At 40.8% G+C, this 15,736-nt stretch overlaps 1 protein-coding gene across 1 annotated transcript; it reads left to right on the forward strand.

The window, feature by feature from the left end:
- Positions 1-800: 800 nt before the first annotated feature.
- On the forward strand, positions 801-14,057 carry LOC131236317 (protein WEAK CHLOROPLAST MOVEMENT UNDER BLUE LIGHT 1-like). The gene is made up of 4 exons (XM_058233431.1): positions 801-903; positions 1,012-1,059; positions 10,443-11,522; positions 11,855-14,057. Exons 3-4 carry the CDS (start codon positions 10,488-10,490, stop codon positions 13,712-13,714), a joined length of 2,895 nt encoding a protein of 964 aa, XP_058089414.1. The 5' UTR covers positions 801-903; positions 1,012-1,059; positions 10,443-10,487; the 3' UTR covers positions 13,715-14,057.
- The last annotated feature ends 1,679 nt before the right edge of the window (positions 14,058-15,736 follow it).

The raw sequence follows: 15,736 nt of genomic DNA on the forward strand, positions 1-15,736 counted from the left end.
TAGCCCAAAATTATATTGATTTAACGTTATCAAAAACTGATGAAGTGACATTTTTTGTTGAATTTGATTCTTCATCCTGAATTTTTATTGATAAAATCGGAATATTTCATCATTAGATTTATATTATTTTATTTTATTAACACATCTGATTTGATTGTATATAATTTGGACTGTTTTGGTATATGAAAAATGTAACAATTGTGGGTGCATGCATACGAAGTATTGTACTCTAACAGAGCATTAAAGTTTTTCCGACAGAGCGGATTATAGCTCACTGCGCATCAGTCATTTCTAATAGAAAGACTTTGATACTCTGGCAGAGTGTTATACATGATACGCATACAGTTAAAAATTGCATAGGTTGAATACAGTATATTCAAAATAAACTTAGATGTATAATAATATAAAAAACCACATCCTTAGCTGATTATCTAACTTGAGGACTGGGGGCATGGATGGAAACTAACTAGTCCCATTTTTTACAGACGTGTCAACGAATCAGAGGTTAGAAATGTTAAACGAATCTGATTTTCAAATTTGGATTAAAGACACAATGGGTTCGACAGTTAAGTCGGTTTAATTTTAGCTGATATATTCTACGTATGCAATTTTTGAGTGCATGCGTATCAAGCAACTTACTCCGTCAGAGTAGAGTGATGAGGCGGCTGTGCGTCATCGAATAACTCAGGAATGCTCTGGCCCTCTCTCTCTCTCTCTCTTCTCGATTGTGGTCAAAAGACTCAAAACCCCTTTCCAGATTCCACCTTCGAATAAACACAGTAATAATTGAAAAAAAGAAAAGACGACCCGTTATATTAATTTAAAAAAAAAAAAAAAAAAATCTCGAAGAGAGAGAGAGAGAGAGGGAGAGAGAGAGTACAGATGGATCTGGTCTGTGAAGAGGTACGCTCCTCAGCACGTGTTTCCGCCCTTCGTTTTACCGTTTTCAGCCTTCCTTTCCATTTTTCTCCACCTTTTATTCCAATTTCTAAAATGTCTCTGTAAATTCAGGGGAAAATCGGCGATTTGTTTTCTCTGTCTTGTTTCTAGAGAATCTGAGTAAGTCTTTCCACTCTCTCTCTCTCTCTCTCTCTCTCTCTCTCTCTCTCTCTCTCTCTTTTCCTTTTATGCTAAATTCTCAGTTTCTACCATTTTCTTCTTTCTATGTTTGATTGATTTTTCATTTATCATCGTATGAATTTAGATATTTAATTTGGGCGCTTTTAGTCTACTGTTTTTTTTTTTTTTTTTCATTTTGGCATCCGAAGGTTCCCTTGATTTATTCGAGTACTCTACTCGATGAAACATGCGATTGATTTGAAGAAAGATCGATCAATTTCCTAGCAAAAGATCGATCAATTTCCTATCCCATATTCTCGATTCCCCGTTATGACTGATAACTTGAGTAAATTACCAAACTGCCCCTATTGTGTTCCGCCAGAGATATCGGATATTCGAATTGTAGTTTGGTGTGCAGTTATCATGACATGGTTAGAGTTTGCGATCCGAGGATGAACTTATCTATGATATTATGGTTTTGTTGTCTATTAACTGAGGCTGTGTTTGGATGCACTATGGAGTCAGATTGGAATTGTTTATCTAGCAAATTGGGAATTGTGAAATTGGACTCTCCTTCAGTAGCTATCATGCTGAGGGTCAAGTTCTATCAAGTTGTTTATGAATCGGACTTGAAAGAAACGTAGCTGCAGTTTGAGGGCTGGAGATTCACAATTCAATTCACTTTTGTATCCAAACGCAGCTTATGTTTTCCAATTTTGATATTTACTAATTTCAATTATGAATTCTTTCTTGTGAACTGACTGGCATATGTGAAGTTTGTTATAGCTTGACGTTTTATTAAGGTTTTATGACATTGATATACTGGATTGGATCCCTTCTTGACCAATGGAAGCTTAGTATTTCGTTGGAGGAACTTTGGGCTCTTGTTCTGTAGCCTGTACATAGTGGTTTGGGTTTGTCCTGGAGCTCATGATTCATGGGATTCTCTGTGAACCCAGTTTGGTTCACCGCTTGGGTTGGGCTTGTCTCGCAGTTCATGATTCGTGGGATTCTCAGTGAACCCAGTTTACTCTGTTTGGTTCACAGCTAGGTTTGCGTTTGTCCCACTGGTCATGATTCATGGGATGCTCAATGTGCTCAATTCACTCAGCTTGGTTTGCCTTCATTCCCTTAAATCTAGTAATCAATTTGCTAAGTTCGTAAACTCAACTTTATCTGATTCATAGCATTAGTTCACTAAGTTCATAGGCATGGTTGTTCAATGCAAAGCTGGAATAGTTCTTCAATCCATATGCTTTTCTTCAGGTTTGCCTAAGCTCAGACATTATGGGGATTTTATGCCTGAATTTGGGTGAACTAACGAGCACATTCAGGCCTGAATTTGGATGGTTCTTGTTAATCACAAGAGATTACATGGTGGAAATTTGTGTAATGTATTTTATTGAGATGAGTACGTGTATTTATACACAAATTGGTACATAAATGTACAACTTTATACACAGCTTTACAAGATATAAGATAATCCTATCTGAGATTACGTTAATCTACTCAAATAGCTCCCTTCAAGCTCAAGGCGGTTTAAAAGAACTTGAGTTTGAAGGGTCAAATTTATTTGGAAATAGAAAAACTTTCATGGTGACGAAATCTGAGTAGCGATGGGTAGCATGAGTGGTGAGTAAGCAGGCGTGGGTGAGACGACAACAACATCAATGATGGGTATGAGTGCTGGAACTGACAGGTGATCTGGATCCAAATTCAAATGCCGGAGTTTGACTATTCATTCAATAGAGACAAGTGCGTCAAAATAGGTTTGCAGATTGCAGTTAGCAACTGCTTCAGGTGCATGGCGATACTAGTGCATGATGGTTCAAACTAACAAATCTGGTGAGCAAACGATAACCGAATATCAGATCCAATCATAATTGTATGTTGGAGAAACAAGTCAAGCTAGAAAGGCTCGGTGTGGCAATAGGTCCGGGTCAAGGTGTTCCATAACGGTCCCCCCCCACCCCCTCCAAAAATAAATAAAAATAAAAAAATAAAATCTATTTGGCCCCATTATGGACCATTTTTTCTGTAATGGCTGTTTTGGCCCCAAAACGCATGACAATTACCACCGTTACCATTACTTTAGGGCTGTTACATAACCATTTTGGCATACCATGGTCCAGGTAAAAAAGTCCGGCATAATAGAAACTAGGTCTGGTCAGAAGGCCCTACATAATAGAACAGGTGCAATTATAAGTGCCTTCACTATACCGGGTCCCAAAAAGCGGTGAAGCATGCAAATGATGTGCACTCAGGGAACACAATGAAATAGAGGCACAAAAGAGGAGGTTCATGCCTCTTCTTTTGCCAAATGAAGAAAATGGGGATTTTAGAGAGGGTGAGCCAAGCAGGTTGGTGCTCAATTACTATCAACTAGCAATGGCAGACGGATTGAGCTGATGGAGACAAGCAGAGGTGAAGACAAGTAGAGATGCTATGTGCGACGGGTTCTCACTGATAGGATCTGGAGATGCAGGTGGAGATGGGGCTGATTCCAACCATAGGGCTGTCATCGATGTCGGTCAGCGACATATTTGTCGCCGGGGAAAAAAGAAAAAAGAAAAAAAAGAAGCCCTGAAAGGATTTGGTCGGGGTTGTAGTGGCAATCCGCCAGTAGTGATGGTGATGGTGCTGAACATCGGTCTGAGGATATGCAAATGATGACTCAAATTACGGCCTAATTCCTACCAGTGGTTGCAGTGATCGGTGATGGTGGGTTTAATGATGGATCTGATAATGGCAATAATAGAAGTGGGGTGGCTAGAGGGTGGCGTTCAGTTGGTATATGTACTGGTGAGTGGTTGCAAGTTGCAACACCGAAGATTGGTTCTAATGGTGATGTTGGATGATGGGATCTGGACAACAAATGGGTTTCAAACACAGATCTAGGAGCTGGGCCGGTGGTTGGGAGCGGAGATGGGATTCAGGCATTGGTTTCAAGGTGTCGGATGTAATGGTTGTCGGATTCAGGGCAGAGTTGGTGTAAACGTCACGGAGACGAAGTCTGGATGGAAGGACAATGGCATCCCTGGAAGATGTAAATGATACGCTGATTCCTGCAGACAGGTGCATGTGTGCGAAGATGTGGAGGGCAGCGGAATGGGATTCATCACAGCCGGGTGAAGGACGAGTCTGAGTTCGAGTCGGAGATGGAGATGACTAGTCAGCAATGTGCGGCAGGTTTTATTTTCCTCTTTGTAAATGAGAACCGAATTAATCAGCTTTCAAGCCAATTCAATCAAGTGAGAGGAAGGAGGTGAATGAATTCAGCAGATGCAATGGTGGCTGATCGAGGCACAAGTTAGATAGTGAATGTATCTGTTACACAGACAGATGAATGGTGGTGCGCCTAGTCACAGATACGATCAGACAGTTGCAGATGGTGACTACATGATATGATTGGACAGTTGCAGATGGTGACTAGATGATACGATCGGAGGGTATCAAGGCCTTTGAGTAGGATTTGATATTATGTTAATCACAAGAGACTACATGGCAGAAACTTGTTTTTTGTGTATTTCATTGAGACACGAACGTGTCTTTATACATAAAGTGGTACATAGAGGATAAGGATACGTAGCTGTACAAGATACACCAAGAAATTAGACAATCCTGACTAAGATTATGCCAGCAAACTCTAACAAAACTAGTGGTTCTATCGAATTCATTGATCTTAGATTTAATCAGTTTAGTGCACAAAGGAATTCAATGAATCAGTAAATATGCTTGGGTTTCTGTGTTACAAAAACTTGTTTATGGATTTCCCGTATGATTTTGATGAAGCATCAATTCTAATGTTTTGCCATCAAGTATGTATTAGGAAGTTATGTGAAGGTTGGTTGGAGTTGAAAAATGGATGGAGATTGTGATGGTGAATGATGGGATGGGTGCTCTATTCTAAGGTATTTGTTCCTGATGCAGGACACATGATTTAATGCTAGCATTGAACGTGGATATTATGAAAGAGTTTATAAAGTAATTTAATTAATAGAAGATGCTAACCCACCAAGTAATTAAGAGTAAACAATAGGAAATAAAATTTGACTTAACCTAAATCACATGCCCGCATGCTAAGAAATCACATAAATCAATTAAAACTGGGCCCAATGGAAGGATAAAACTTCCAATTTAGCATAGGCACGTTCCACACTCAGGGGACAGATTTGTAGGTTTTATGATTAGGGTTAGGAAGGGAGAAATCTGAAATTTTATAAATTAGGGTTCATGGGAATTGGGGATTTTGGAAATAGGGTTTTTAGAAATTGGAAAAAATAAGAAATTGGGGATCTAGGGTTTAGGGTAGGGTTATGGATGAGGAATCAATGGGTTTTGATGGGGGAATCAAAAGGAAATAAAAGGATTAAGCGGTTGTTCATATGGTAAGCCTAGGGGCTCGCACATGTGGGTTGTTGGCTAGGGTTTTTAGGTCCTCAATGTTTGGTTTTGGTTGGGGTTGAAGTTGAATGATGAAAAGTTGAAGAAAAAGATGATTTGGATGGTCTTGAATAGGAAGGGAAGAAGATGGATGAAGTTTTTGCTAAAATACCTCTTTTGGATAGAAATGAAAAGAGAAGGAAGATGATAGATGGAAGCTTCGCACCTCCGTTAAATGGGGAATGGAATCCCACTACACCCAAATCCAAATCACATGAAGAAGCGAAAACACAGCTTTTTTTTTTTTCTCAAAATAATGGCATTAGGGCTTCACACACCCATCTTTCTCTTTTATAGTTTCAGAAAAGACTTTTTACACACAAACACTTTTAGATAAGATTCTCAACATAAAGAAGCTTAATAAATTAAAAGTTGTTCCTAATTCCCTAATCTCAACACAAATATAAAGTATACCAAAAATAACAAAGCATGTAAACAATCTAAGCAACTATATTATTTTGTGGCCCATGGGGGTCCACGATCAAGATGTCCAATGATAATCCAACAGTCCGATTATCGTGTCCACCTAGTCCAATGGTACGATGTGTCCATCAAGCTCCTATATGCAGCCCACATGCATCTTCCTAGTGTGGGGTCTTCAAAGATGCGTGAACATGCACGTGGGGTCTTCAATGTGGCTAGGAATGTGAATTGGGCCAAGTGGGCCCCCATGTAATGGTCGTCTAGCCATAAGGAGACTGGTCAGCCCTCCTCTGGTATGGTGCTTGGATGTCCTCATCAGTTCCACTATTGTCTCGAAGTATGTTGTGCTGGAACTAGACTACCTTTTTCAAAAAAGCAAATTGGCTTCTTTTGACTGGAGAATGGTAAGTGGTGTATTCAGCATGGAAAGATGAGGTGCTTCATGAGGAAGATGGGTTAAGTCAACGATGGGATTCTGATTTAAGAGAATCACTTGAAACAGTAAGTCCAGAATTTCTTGCAATATATTTGTGGATTTTACTATGTTTAGCTTTCTTTCATTATCATCATCTAAGCCTAATCCCAGTTACTTGGGGTCAGCTACATGAATCATGTTCCTCCATTCCACTCTACCGAGGGCCAGACCTTTAGTTAGCCCTTCAAGGTTTAGCTTTCGTTGACTGGATAAAATTTATTATTTGGTGGTTTTATGCCTTTACTTATTTCATTGGCTCCTTGGATTTTGGGCCATTGTACATGAGATTGTGTTTTTTTGATTGCTTCTCAAAGAAATAAAATAAAATAAAAATTGTTTTGTCAATTGACTTAAATGGTTGATTATATGGGGATATGTAAATGTGAGGTGCTGTCATAAGTGCTAAACATTCCTGGCACTAAGTAAATTAAGGAGCAGATATTGTCAAGCAGCTACCATTTTCCTGGAATATTGAGGTTGTATGTTAGAAGAAGTGGCCAGTTCAGTAAGCATCAGCAAGATTCATGAGATTATGACTAAGGTGAGGCTGGATCACATTTTAACTATTCCAATGCGGCTGTTGAAACCTTTGGAACATTATGTTTCATTAATATATATACTTCAAGGCATGGCTTGCAGATTGGTTGTTGATGTTGATTGGGAAAAAAAAAGGAAGTGAAGGACTCCCAAGTCATTCAACACCTTGTTCAAAAAACTATCTTATCCACCTGAGTCAGCTGTGTATTGAGTATAGTAAGGATGGCAAGGATTGGTAGTTGGTACATAAATCTTGTAAATAACAAATTTCCAGATCATATGGAGAAAGGGTTTGTTACAGTTTGTTACTATAATGTTTTGGGTAAGTAAGCTGGATCGAACTCGAGATGTCAGTTTCTAATGGGAGATTGCCTACCATTGTGCTATGGGCTTGAACCCAATTGTCAGATGTTGAAACAAGGAGCATCATTGACCAATTCATTGCTACAATTATGTTACAATATTTCCTCGGCAATATCAGAAGATAGGCTACCCATTGGGGTTTGGGCGAATGGTCTTCACCGTAGGTTTGCTCCCTATAAGTGAGGGTTCAATTTCCCTCCTTGGCTTTACCCGATACACATGGTTGTGGGTGATTGCGTGTATCCGCAGGGATTAGTCTCACTTCAAAAAGAGGTGGGGACACCTTGTGTCTTCAAAAAAATATATATATCAGAAGATAGGCTTGATTGTCACACAACTGTAGACTTTAACAATTACCAGCTCTAGAATTTAAGATCCTGAGTTCAGTTTCACTGATGAGTTCAGTTCCACTGAAGGTGGATCCTATAACCTCTTATCATAGATAAGTCATCACATATTGATATAGGCATATAACATATTCTATCAAATGTACTACCAGAACAAACGTACTGAGTAATGGACATATATGAATAATTAAATATATTAATAGACAAGTTCTCAACTTAAATAATTTCCCATAAAGGGTACATACAGAAAAATATTTAGACTATCAGTAAAAAATGTAAACTTTTAGAATTCGAATATTACATGACAGAACTGGCCGGATGCCAGTTTATTGTAGATAGTATTTCTTAGTCACTTTCTCAAGCCACATGTGGTTACATTAAACAGAGGAACCGATACTAGTGATTTGAGCTGATATCCTTACACTTCTAGTCACAATTAAATTTAGATTGTGCTCAGTAAAAAATGTAAACTTTAAGAATTCGAATATTACATGGCAGAACTGGCCGATGCCAGTTTATTGTAGATAGTATTTCTTAGTCACTTTCTCAAGCCACATGTGGTTACATGTGGTTACATTAAACAGAGGAACCGATACTAGTGATTTGTGCTGATATCTTTACACTTTAGTCACAATTAAATTTAGATTGTGCTGGTATCTGAAGAAGAAGAAGAAGAAGAAGAAGACACCATGCTGGTGAGGAGGTACACTTTTCTCCAATCAACTTGTGCAACATGGCACAATATTTTATTTATATGGACAGCATTATGGGGCAATTGCAAAGTTCTGCATCTCTGATTACATCTTTCTCCCCTTGTTTCCAATGCTGACATCCAACTTTGCCACAATCTCTTCATTGAAACCTTGCAAGTTTTGGTGCAACCTTTTCCCAAATAACAAAAATACTTTTACACCTTTTATGGGGTCAATCACAAGCAGGACACCCCTTTTTAACGTCCACAAGCCACACAGACTAACCAATACAAGCCCTTGAAAAGGCAGACTGTCCAGCAACTATCCTTATGTCATACTCCATATAGGAAGAGATTTGCATCTAGCACACCATTGTTGACTGGGTAGCTTTTGTTGCAGTTTGACACCATGCAGTAGTTGATGATTATTCATACTGAGGATCATGTCTCAATTTGCTTACTTAAGATCACTCTAAAATACAAAAAGAAATGTTAACTCAACCTTGAGACTGACTAGGATACCAATATGCTATAGCACCTCCTGTCAGAACTCAGAGTTCATGGTTTGCTTTTTCACCCAACAAGAAAATTCTTAGTTGATGCTCTCTCAGTATTTACTTTCCAAACATGATCTGTGCCCATGTTGTTACATGATTTGTTGTTACTATATTCTAAAACTGTCTTTTGACTTGATACTTCTGTTCTAGCTTTTCGTAACTCTTCCCTATGTTTCCACTTCACCATGCATCTCGATTCAGGAATGCCCATGAATGGGAAAGCCCTCCTGCCATGGGGCACATGCACTACACCCTTCCATGAGGTCTGTCATCCATCATCTACTCTAACATCTGGATGTGTTGCCTTTGTTGATTACCATTGTCATCTCACCGGGCTTCACTTCATGCCCTAGTTGCATGAGCCTTCTGCCAAGGTGCTGTCTCGCTTCAAACCTGTGCTTTAGAGTGCTCTTGCCCCCACTCCTGCCACCATGTTCACTTCCTAAGCTTTTAAACTCACTAAAATTTCTGAGTAGAGTTTGCCACCAGAGTTTTAAAACTCAAATATTTGACTCAATTCAAAAGTCTGCTAGTCTAGCAACTAGGTCAAGTTTTTCAAGTTTTGAACTACAAGATTCGATGATTTTTAATGTTTTAAATGTATAAATATGTAGAGTTAATGTTCAAAAAAATTGTACAATCTTGGTGAGTTGAGTAAACTTTTGTTAAGTTTTTTTCCGAGTTCTGTTGAGTGGAGTTGAGTAGAGTCAAGCCAATTGCGCGAGTTAACTGAGTCTTGAGCGAGTCTTTACCAATTCATGACCAAATCAATCTTTTTTGAAGTCCTTAAGAAATCTGAGTGAGTCATTCGAATTGACTGAGTCGAGTCAAGTTGTTTTTTTTTTTTTCAAGTCTCCAAATATAGCTTTGTACTCCTGCCTTCTTGCTTGCTCTCATGCTTTGTGCAACTAAGCTTCACGCGTCACAATTCCAATTGTTCTATAACATTTTTAGTGTCTTGCTTTAACTCTGTTTTGAGTCCTTGGGTTGAATTTGAGGGTGAACGGTGAAGTACGACTTAGGTGTCACAGCGTTACTTTCCCTCGTGTTTCCTTGTTTTCAAGTATTAGCACTTATATCCTGTGTGCCTTCACAGAGCTGCATTTTTTTAAAGGAAACACTGTTACATCATTGAGAGTGGCAGAACCCTCCTGTGGCATATTGTATGCGTCTTCTAGGACAAGGCCACCGCTCATACTAGTAATCCTATTTTCTAGTAATCCTATTTTCTGTACACCTTTTTCACTTGCGAGTGGGACTTCCTTTTGCTGGCTGCATATGCAAACAGAACTTCGTTCAGTATCAGGTCATAGATTCATTGCTCTGTATTTTCATGTTAGTCTTTATGACATCATGAAACCATTACATGGCTCCTTCAGAGCTAATTTTTCCTTCTAAAGAGATGATAGGCAAGAAAATCTTTTCTTTTTCTTTTCGTTTCTTTCTTTTCTTTTCTTTTTGGCTGAAGTGGACATTATTTTTTGAGCTGTAGAACGAGGTTCTAGTTGCATATTGTGTTGATTTATTTGCTGTCCTTTTATATTTAGATTTCAGATATCTTCTTGGGCTTCGTTCTTGCATACGGCAGAGGAATGGAGGAAATGAGGAATGCTAATGGAAATCCTCCTGCAATTGTGATCTCTCTAGATGCTTCTCAACCTTCCCAAGCATCTGGTAACATTCGTGAAGAAACGACTGCCCCTGTTATTCCTGAAAAGCCAGAGGCGGTCCAGCCAAGCACAGCAGCAACAGATTCTGATATCTCAGCTGTTGAAAGCATATGTGATGGTCCATCACTTGAGAAGAACAGTCCTGCTCCTATGGAGAACGCAGATAAGTCGGAGCCTACTGTTGTGGATGTTGCAACTGAGTCATTGGAAGCACTAAATTCTCCACCTTATTCTTCACATACTCCTGAGGCACAGCCAAGTGATGCTCCACAGCTACCTGAGGATGGTGTTTCTGCTAACATTAATGCAAAGACTCCTACCCCTCTTATTGCTGAAAAACCAGAAACTGTCCACCAGAGCACAGTAGCAACAGATTCTGAAATATCAGCTGTCGGAAGTGTTTGTGATGGTCCAGCTTTTGAGAAGAACGCTCTTGTTCCTATGGAGAAAGCAGATATATCGGAGCCTATAGCTGTGGAAGTTGCAGCTGGGTCATTGGAAGCACTAAAGACTCCGCCTCATTCTTCCGATACTCTTCAAGCACAATCAAGAGATATTCCACAGCTACCTGTGGACAGTGGTTTGGTTAGCATTGCTGATGTTCAGGTCGATGTTGTAGTACCTTCAAATGCCTCCAGCGGGGCAAGGGTTGCGGAAGATAATTCCCTCATTGTGCCGTCTAATGAGCTTGGTCAGCCCCAAATGGAGGTTGCAAGTGTACCAAATAAAATGCCGGAACCCGTTGATCCTTTGGAACATGCCAAAATGCCTGGCACCGTTGATCACTCCGAACATGTAAAACAGGCAAAACCCATTGATCCATCGGAACAGATAAAACAGGTTGATGTAAACAGAGGCCTTGTAGACACTGCTGCGCCTTTTGAATCTGTTAAAGAAGCTGTTACCAAGTTTGGAGGAATCGTCGATTGGAAAGCCCATAAGATCCGGACTATGGAGGTATTTATTGCTCTTTATGATGGTTATTGTTTTTTTTGTTTTGTTTTGTTTTTTTTTTTTTCCCACGGCTAGTGATTTACTGCATTTCGAGTGGCTGTAGATCATATCTCGATCTTTTAAGGAAGCAGCGCATTTTTACTGTTTTCCCATGAATCAGAATGGTTTTATAAAAGGACTAAGCCAAGATCCAGTATATCATTCTTTTAAGAATATAAAACACCTTCTTTTTCTGTTATGACAAAGCTTTACTCCAGACTTCCTGTGGACCCCAATGATCTATCTCTCATTCTTTGTTGTAAATATTCTAAATTTACTCCTTTGGCTGTCCTCAGAGACGTAAACTTGTGGAGCTTGAACTCGAGAAGGCACGTGAAAAGATTCCAGAGTATAAGAAACAGTCGGAGGCTGCTGAAGATGCCAAAGCTCAAGTACTGAAGGAGCTAGACAGCACGAAGAGACTCATAGAGGAACTAAAGCTGAATCTGGAGCGAGCACAAACCGAAGAGGACCAGGCAAAACAGGACTCTGAACTTGCACGCCTCAGGGTCGAAGAGATGGAGCAAGGAATCGCTGACGAAGCAAGTGTCGCGGCCAAGGCACAGCTCGAGGTTGCCAAAGCCAGGCATGCGGCTGCGGTCACTGAACTGAAATTGGTGAAGGATGAGCTAGAAGTACTGCGGGGAGAGTATGCTTCTTTAGTCAGCGACAAGGACATGGCCGTCAAGAGAGCTGAGGAGACAGTTTCTGCAGCCAAGGAAGTTGAGAAGGCAGTTGAGGAACTGACTTTGGAGCTTATCACAGTGAAGGAGTCCTTGGAATCTGCACAGGCAGCACACTTGGAAGCAGAGGAGCACAGAATCGGTGCTGCCATGGCTAGGGAGCAAGATTCTCTGAATTGGGAGAAGGAACTGAAGGAAGCCGAAGAGGAGCTGCAGAAGCTGAACGAGCAGCATTTGTCAGCAAAGGATCTGGAGTTGAAATTAGATGGTGCATCCAAATTTCTACTCAGTTTGAAATGTGAATTGGCAGCTTACATGGAAGCGAAATTGAATAAAGAGATCAATAACATTGAAAAAGAAGATGAACTGCGGGAAGAAATGAGGAAAACCCAAACAGAAATACAAGCAGCAGTTGCTTCAGCCCAGAAGGAGCTTGAAGAAGTAAAGCTCAACATTGAAAAAGCAAAGGACGATGTGAATTGCTTACGGGTTGCGGCCGTGTCACTCCAATCGGAACTTCAGAATGAAAAGGCAGCACTCACCACCATGAGACAGAGAGAAGGAATGGCATCAGTGGCGGTTGCATCCCTTGAAGCCGAGCTGGACAGGATGAGGTCAGAGATAGAGAAGGTTCTGGTGAAGGAGAAGGAAGCCAGGGAGAAGATGGTGGAGCTGCCCAAGGCACTGCAGCAAGCAGCCCAAGAAGCTGATAAGGCTAAGTCAGTTGCTAAATTGGCAAGTGAAGAGCTACGGAAGGCGAAGGAAGAGGCAGAGCAAGCCAAGGCTGGTGCGAGCACCACGGAGAGTAGACTACATGCAGCCTTGAAAGAGATAGAGGCGGCAAGGGCATCAGAGAGGTTGGCACTTGCTGCGGTCAAGGCATTGCAAGAGAGTGAAACAGCTGCAAGCCCAGGAGCTAAGGAGGCGCCAAATGGTGTGACACTCGCCTTGGAGGAATACTATGCACTTAGCAAGAGGGCCCATGAGGCCGAGGAGCAGGCCAACCTGAAGGTGGCTGCTGCAATATCCCAGATACAAGTGGCGAAGGAGTCCGAACTGAGAAGCTTGGAGAAGTTGGAGGAAGCAAATAGGGAGGTGGCTGCAAGAAAGGAAGCACTGAGGATGGCGACAGAGAAGGCCGAGAGGGCCAAGGAAGGGAAATTGGGGGTAGAACAGGAATTGAGGAAGTGGAGAGCAGAGCACGAGCGGCGGCGGAAAGCCGGTGATGCTGCTCCCCCAGTTATAAACCCTGGTAGAAGCCCACCAAGGAGCTTCGAGGAGAGGAGAGAACAGAAGAGCTTCGAGAAGGATCAAAACACTGTCGTCATTCCTCCCCAACCCATATCGAGCCCGAAGGTGTACATGGCAGGAAACAATGGAGAGAACGTTTCATCAGAACTGAAGGTGAAGAAGAAGAAATCACTATTACCGAGTATTGTCATGCTCTTGACCAGAAAGAAGCGCAATCAATGAAGTGAACTGTTGTTGTATGTGTGTTATAAGCTTGTGTTGTTGTGTTTCTATGTCTCTGCATGCTTATTCTTTATGCTTGCCTGTGGGCATTTGAGCTGGAAGAGGAATCCTGGGTGTGTGGTGTTGGTGACCCGAGAAACCCAGTTTTCAGTCGGGATTTGTCTGTACTTGTATAGATTGTGAGAATTCCATGTATGATATATGGAAGTTTTCGGGTTGTCGTCGGAAAAAACAAGGGATGGTGATAATAATCTGTGTATTCTATAGTTTTGGCAGAACTCAATTGAGTGAAGCTGTTTGGGGTTGTCATCTTACAATAAATGTGGTTGAGATTGCTTGAGCATGATTTGTGGTAAAACACTGCCAAGGATCAGGTGCATTGCATGTTGGACCAAAATATTTGATATCAGTAGAATGTCGTTGCTAATTACCCATTATTGGGCCTGTTGGTTAACTGTAAATGTATGTAAATGATGGTAAATAAGTAATGATGATTAACTTTGGTATTTACAACATTGAAGATGTTGACAAGCAGTTTAAAAAAGAGACTCGCATAAACTCTGTGGGCCTCCATGATATATGTATTTTATCCATGTAGTCTAATCATTTTAGGGCATGAGCCCAAACACGAGGTGATCCAAAACTTTTGTATCAACCATCCAAAACTTTTGTATCAACCAAGTAGTCCAGTGGTCGGCATTCATTCCCCAATGTTTTCTATGGCGTGGTCCACTTGGGTTTTGGATCTGCCTCATCAAATACTTGGGATATTCATCGTGGTGGGGCTCACCTGTTATAAGGTTGAGTTGTCTGATTTTCTAGGTGAATTCCAGCTTGAAACCAAACAGCAAGTATTTGACATAATTACTCACTTATCACCGTTTACCTAATGCTTTGAGCGAAAGAAGGATTTTTTATTTTATAAATTGTATGGACCAGACTCACTTTTGGGCATCTTAGCCACATCTCTTCTGGTGGACTGATCATTCAACCACCATGCCGTGTTAGACAGGTCACTTTCCATCTGATTTGTGACTTGCATATGGGCACCAAATAATTTCTTTTAAAGGAGGTTTAGATAAGGTCCAATTAAAACCCTTGAACTAGACGCCAACTCCCAATTAGGGATGTATATCATTTCTTGTATTTTTTTACTAATGCTGATGATGTCCATATGAGCTGGCGTCAGGCCGACCAAAAAATGGATTTATTAGTGAGAAAAATAGGGCAATAAAAAATGGCTGACGGTGTCTTAAAACTGGATTTATTTAAGAACATTTTAACCAAATAGCTTGAGGGGCCCAAAAGTCGGTCCATCTTATTTCTGCACAAATGGCTGAAAATGTGTGGATTCAGTTTTAAAAATTGCCATTTAGAAATGAGTCCCAATATAATTGTCATTTCATCTTTCCTTCATGAGTTGGTAGGCCCGGGTATAAACCGGGCGGCCTACACGTGTGTGGAAGTGATGCATCCGAATCATCCATTATGTGGATTATACCGTGAAAATGGGGCTGTCAACTCTTCTGGTGGGCCATTTAAGTACCCAAAATCTGAACTCTCTGTCAACCCTCATAGCGAGTGAAAAGTCCAAACATGCAAGGCACACATGTCAGAGATGTGGGCCATTCATCAGGTAGTGCACACTGATAACGTTTCTTTGTCCACGTGTTATCTGCCCTGAATATATCCAATCCTAGGTTAGGCAATACATCTATCTTGAATGTGGAGCATTGATCTCATTTCTCTAAAACTTCTATCTACTTGTGTACGTAGACCCACCTAATCAATGAATAGATTAGGAACATTCAAGTGGAAAATGAGATTCTATCAAATTTTTTTGTCAGATCAGGTTTGGTCGGACCTGGGTCTAATTATCTTTTGGGACTTGGGCTTGGGCCTGCTAATAACCCATTTGGCCCTGGACTTTGGTCTGAAAGTGTCAGGCCGGACCCGGGCCCAGCCTGGCCCGACCCAGAACCGGCTCATTGCCACCACAAGGTAGTCCCCGCCTAAGGGGTG

Source organism: Magnolia sinica, chromosome 2 (assembly GCF_029962835.1).
Source record: "Magnolia sinica isolate HGM2019 chromosome 2, MsV1, whole genome shotgun sequence".
In the NCBI taxonomy this organism is placed as follows: Eukaryota; Viridiplantae; Streptophyta; class Magnoliopsida; order Magnoliales; family Magnoliaceae; genus Magnolia; species Magnolia sinica.

Coding starts and splice junctions, on each gene's coding strand:
- LOC131236317 (XM_058233431.1), top strand. CDS start 10,488: ATGGAGGAAATGAGGAATGCTAATGGAAATCCTCCTGCAATTGTGATC. Junction 11,523..11,854: donor ATAAGATCCGGACTATGGAG/GTATTTATTGCT, acceptor GGCTGTCCTCAG/AGACGTAAACTTGTGGAGCT.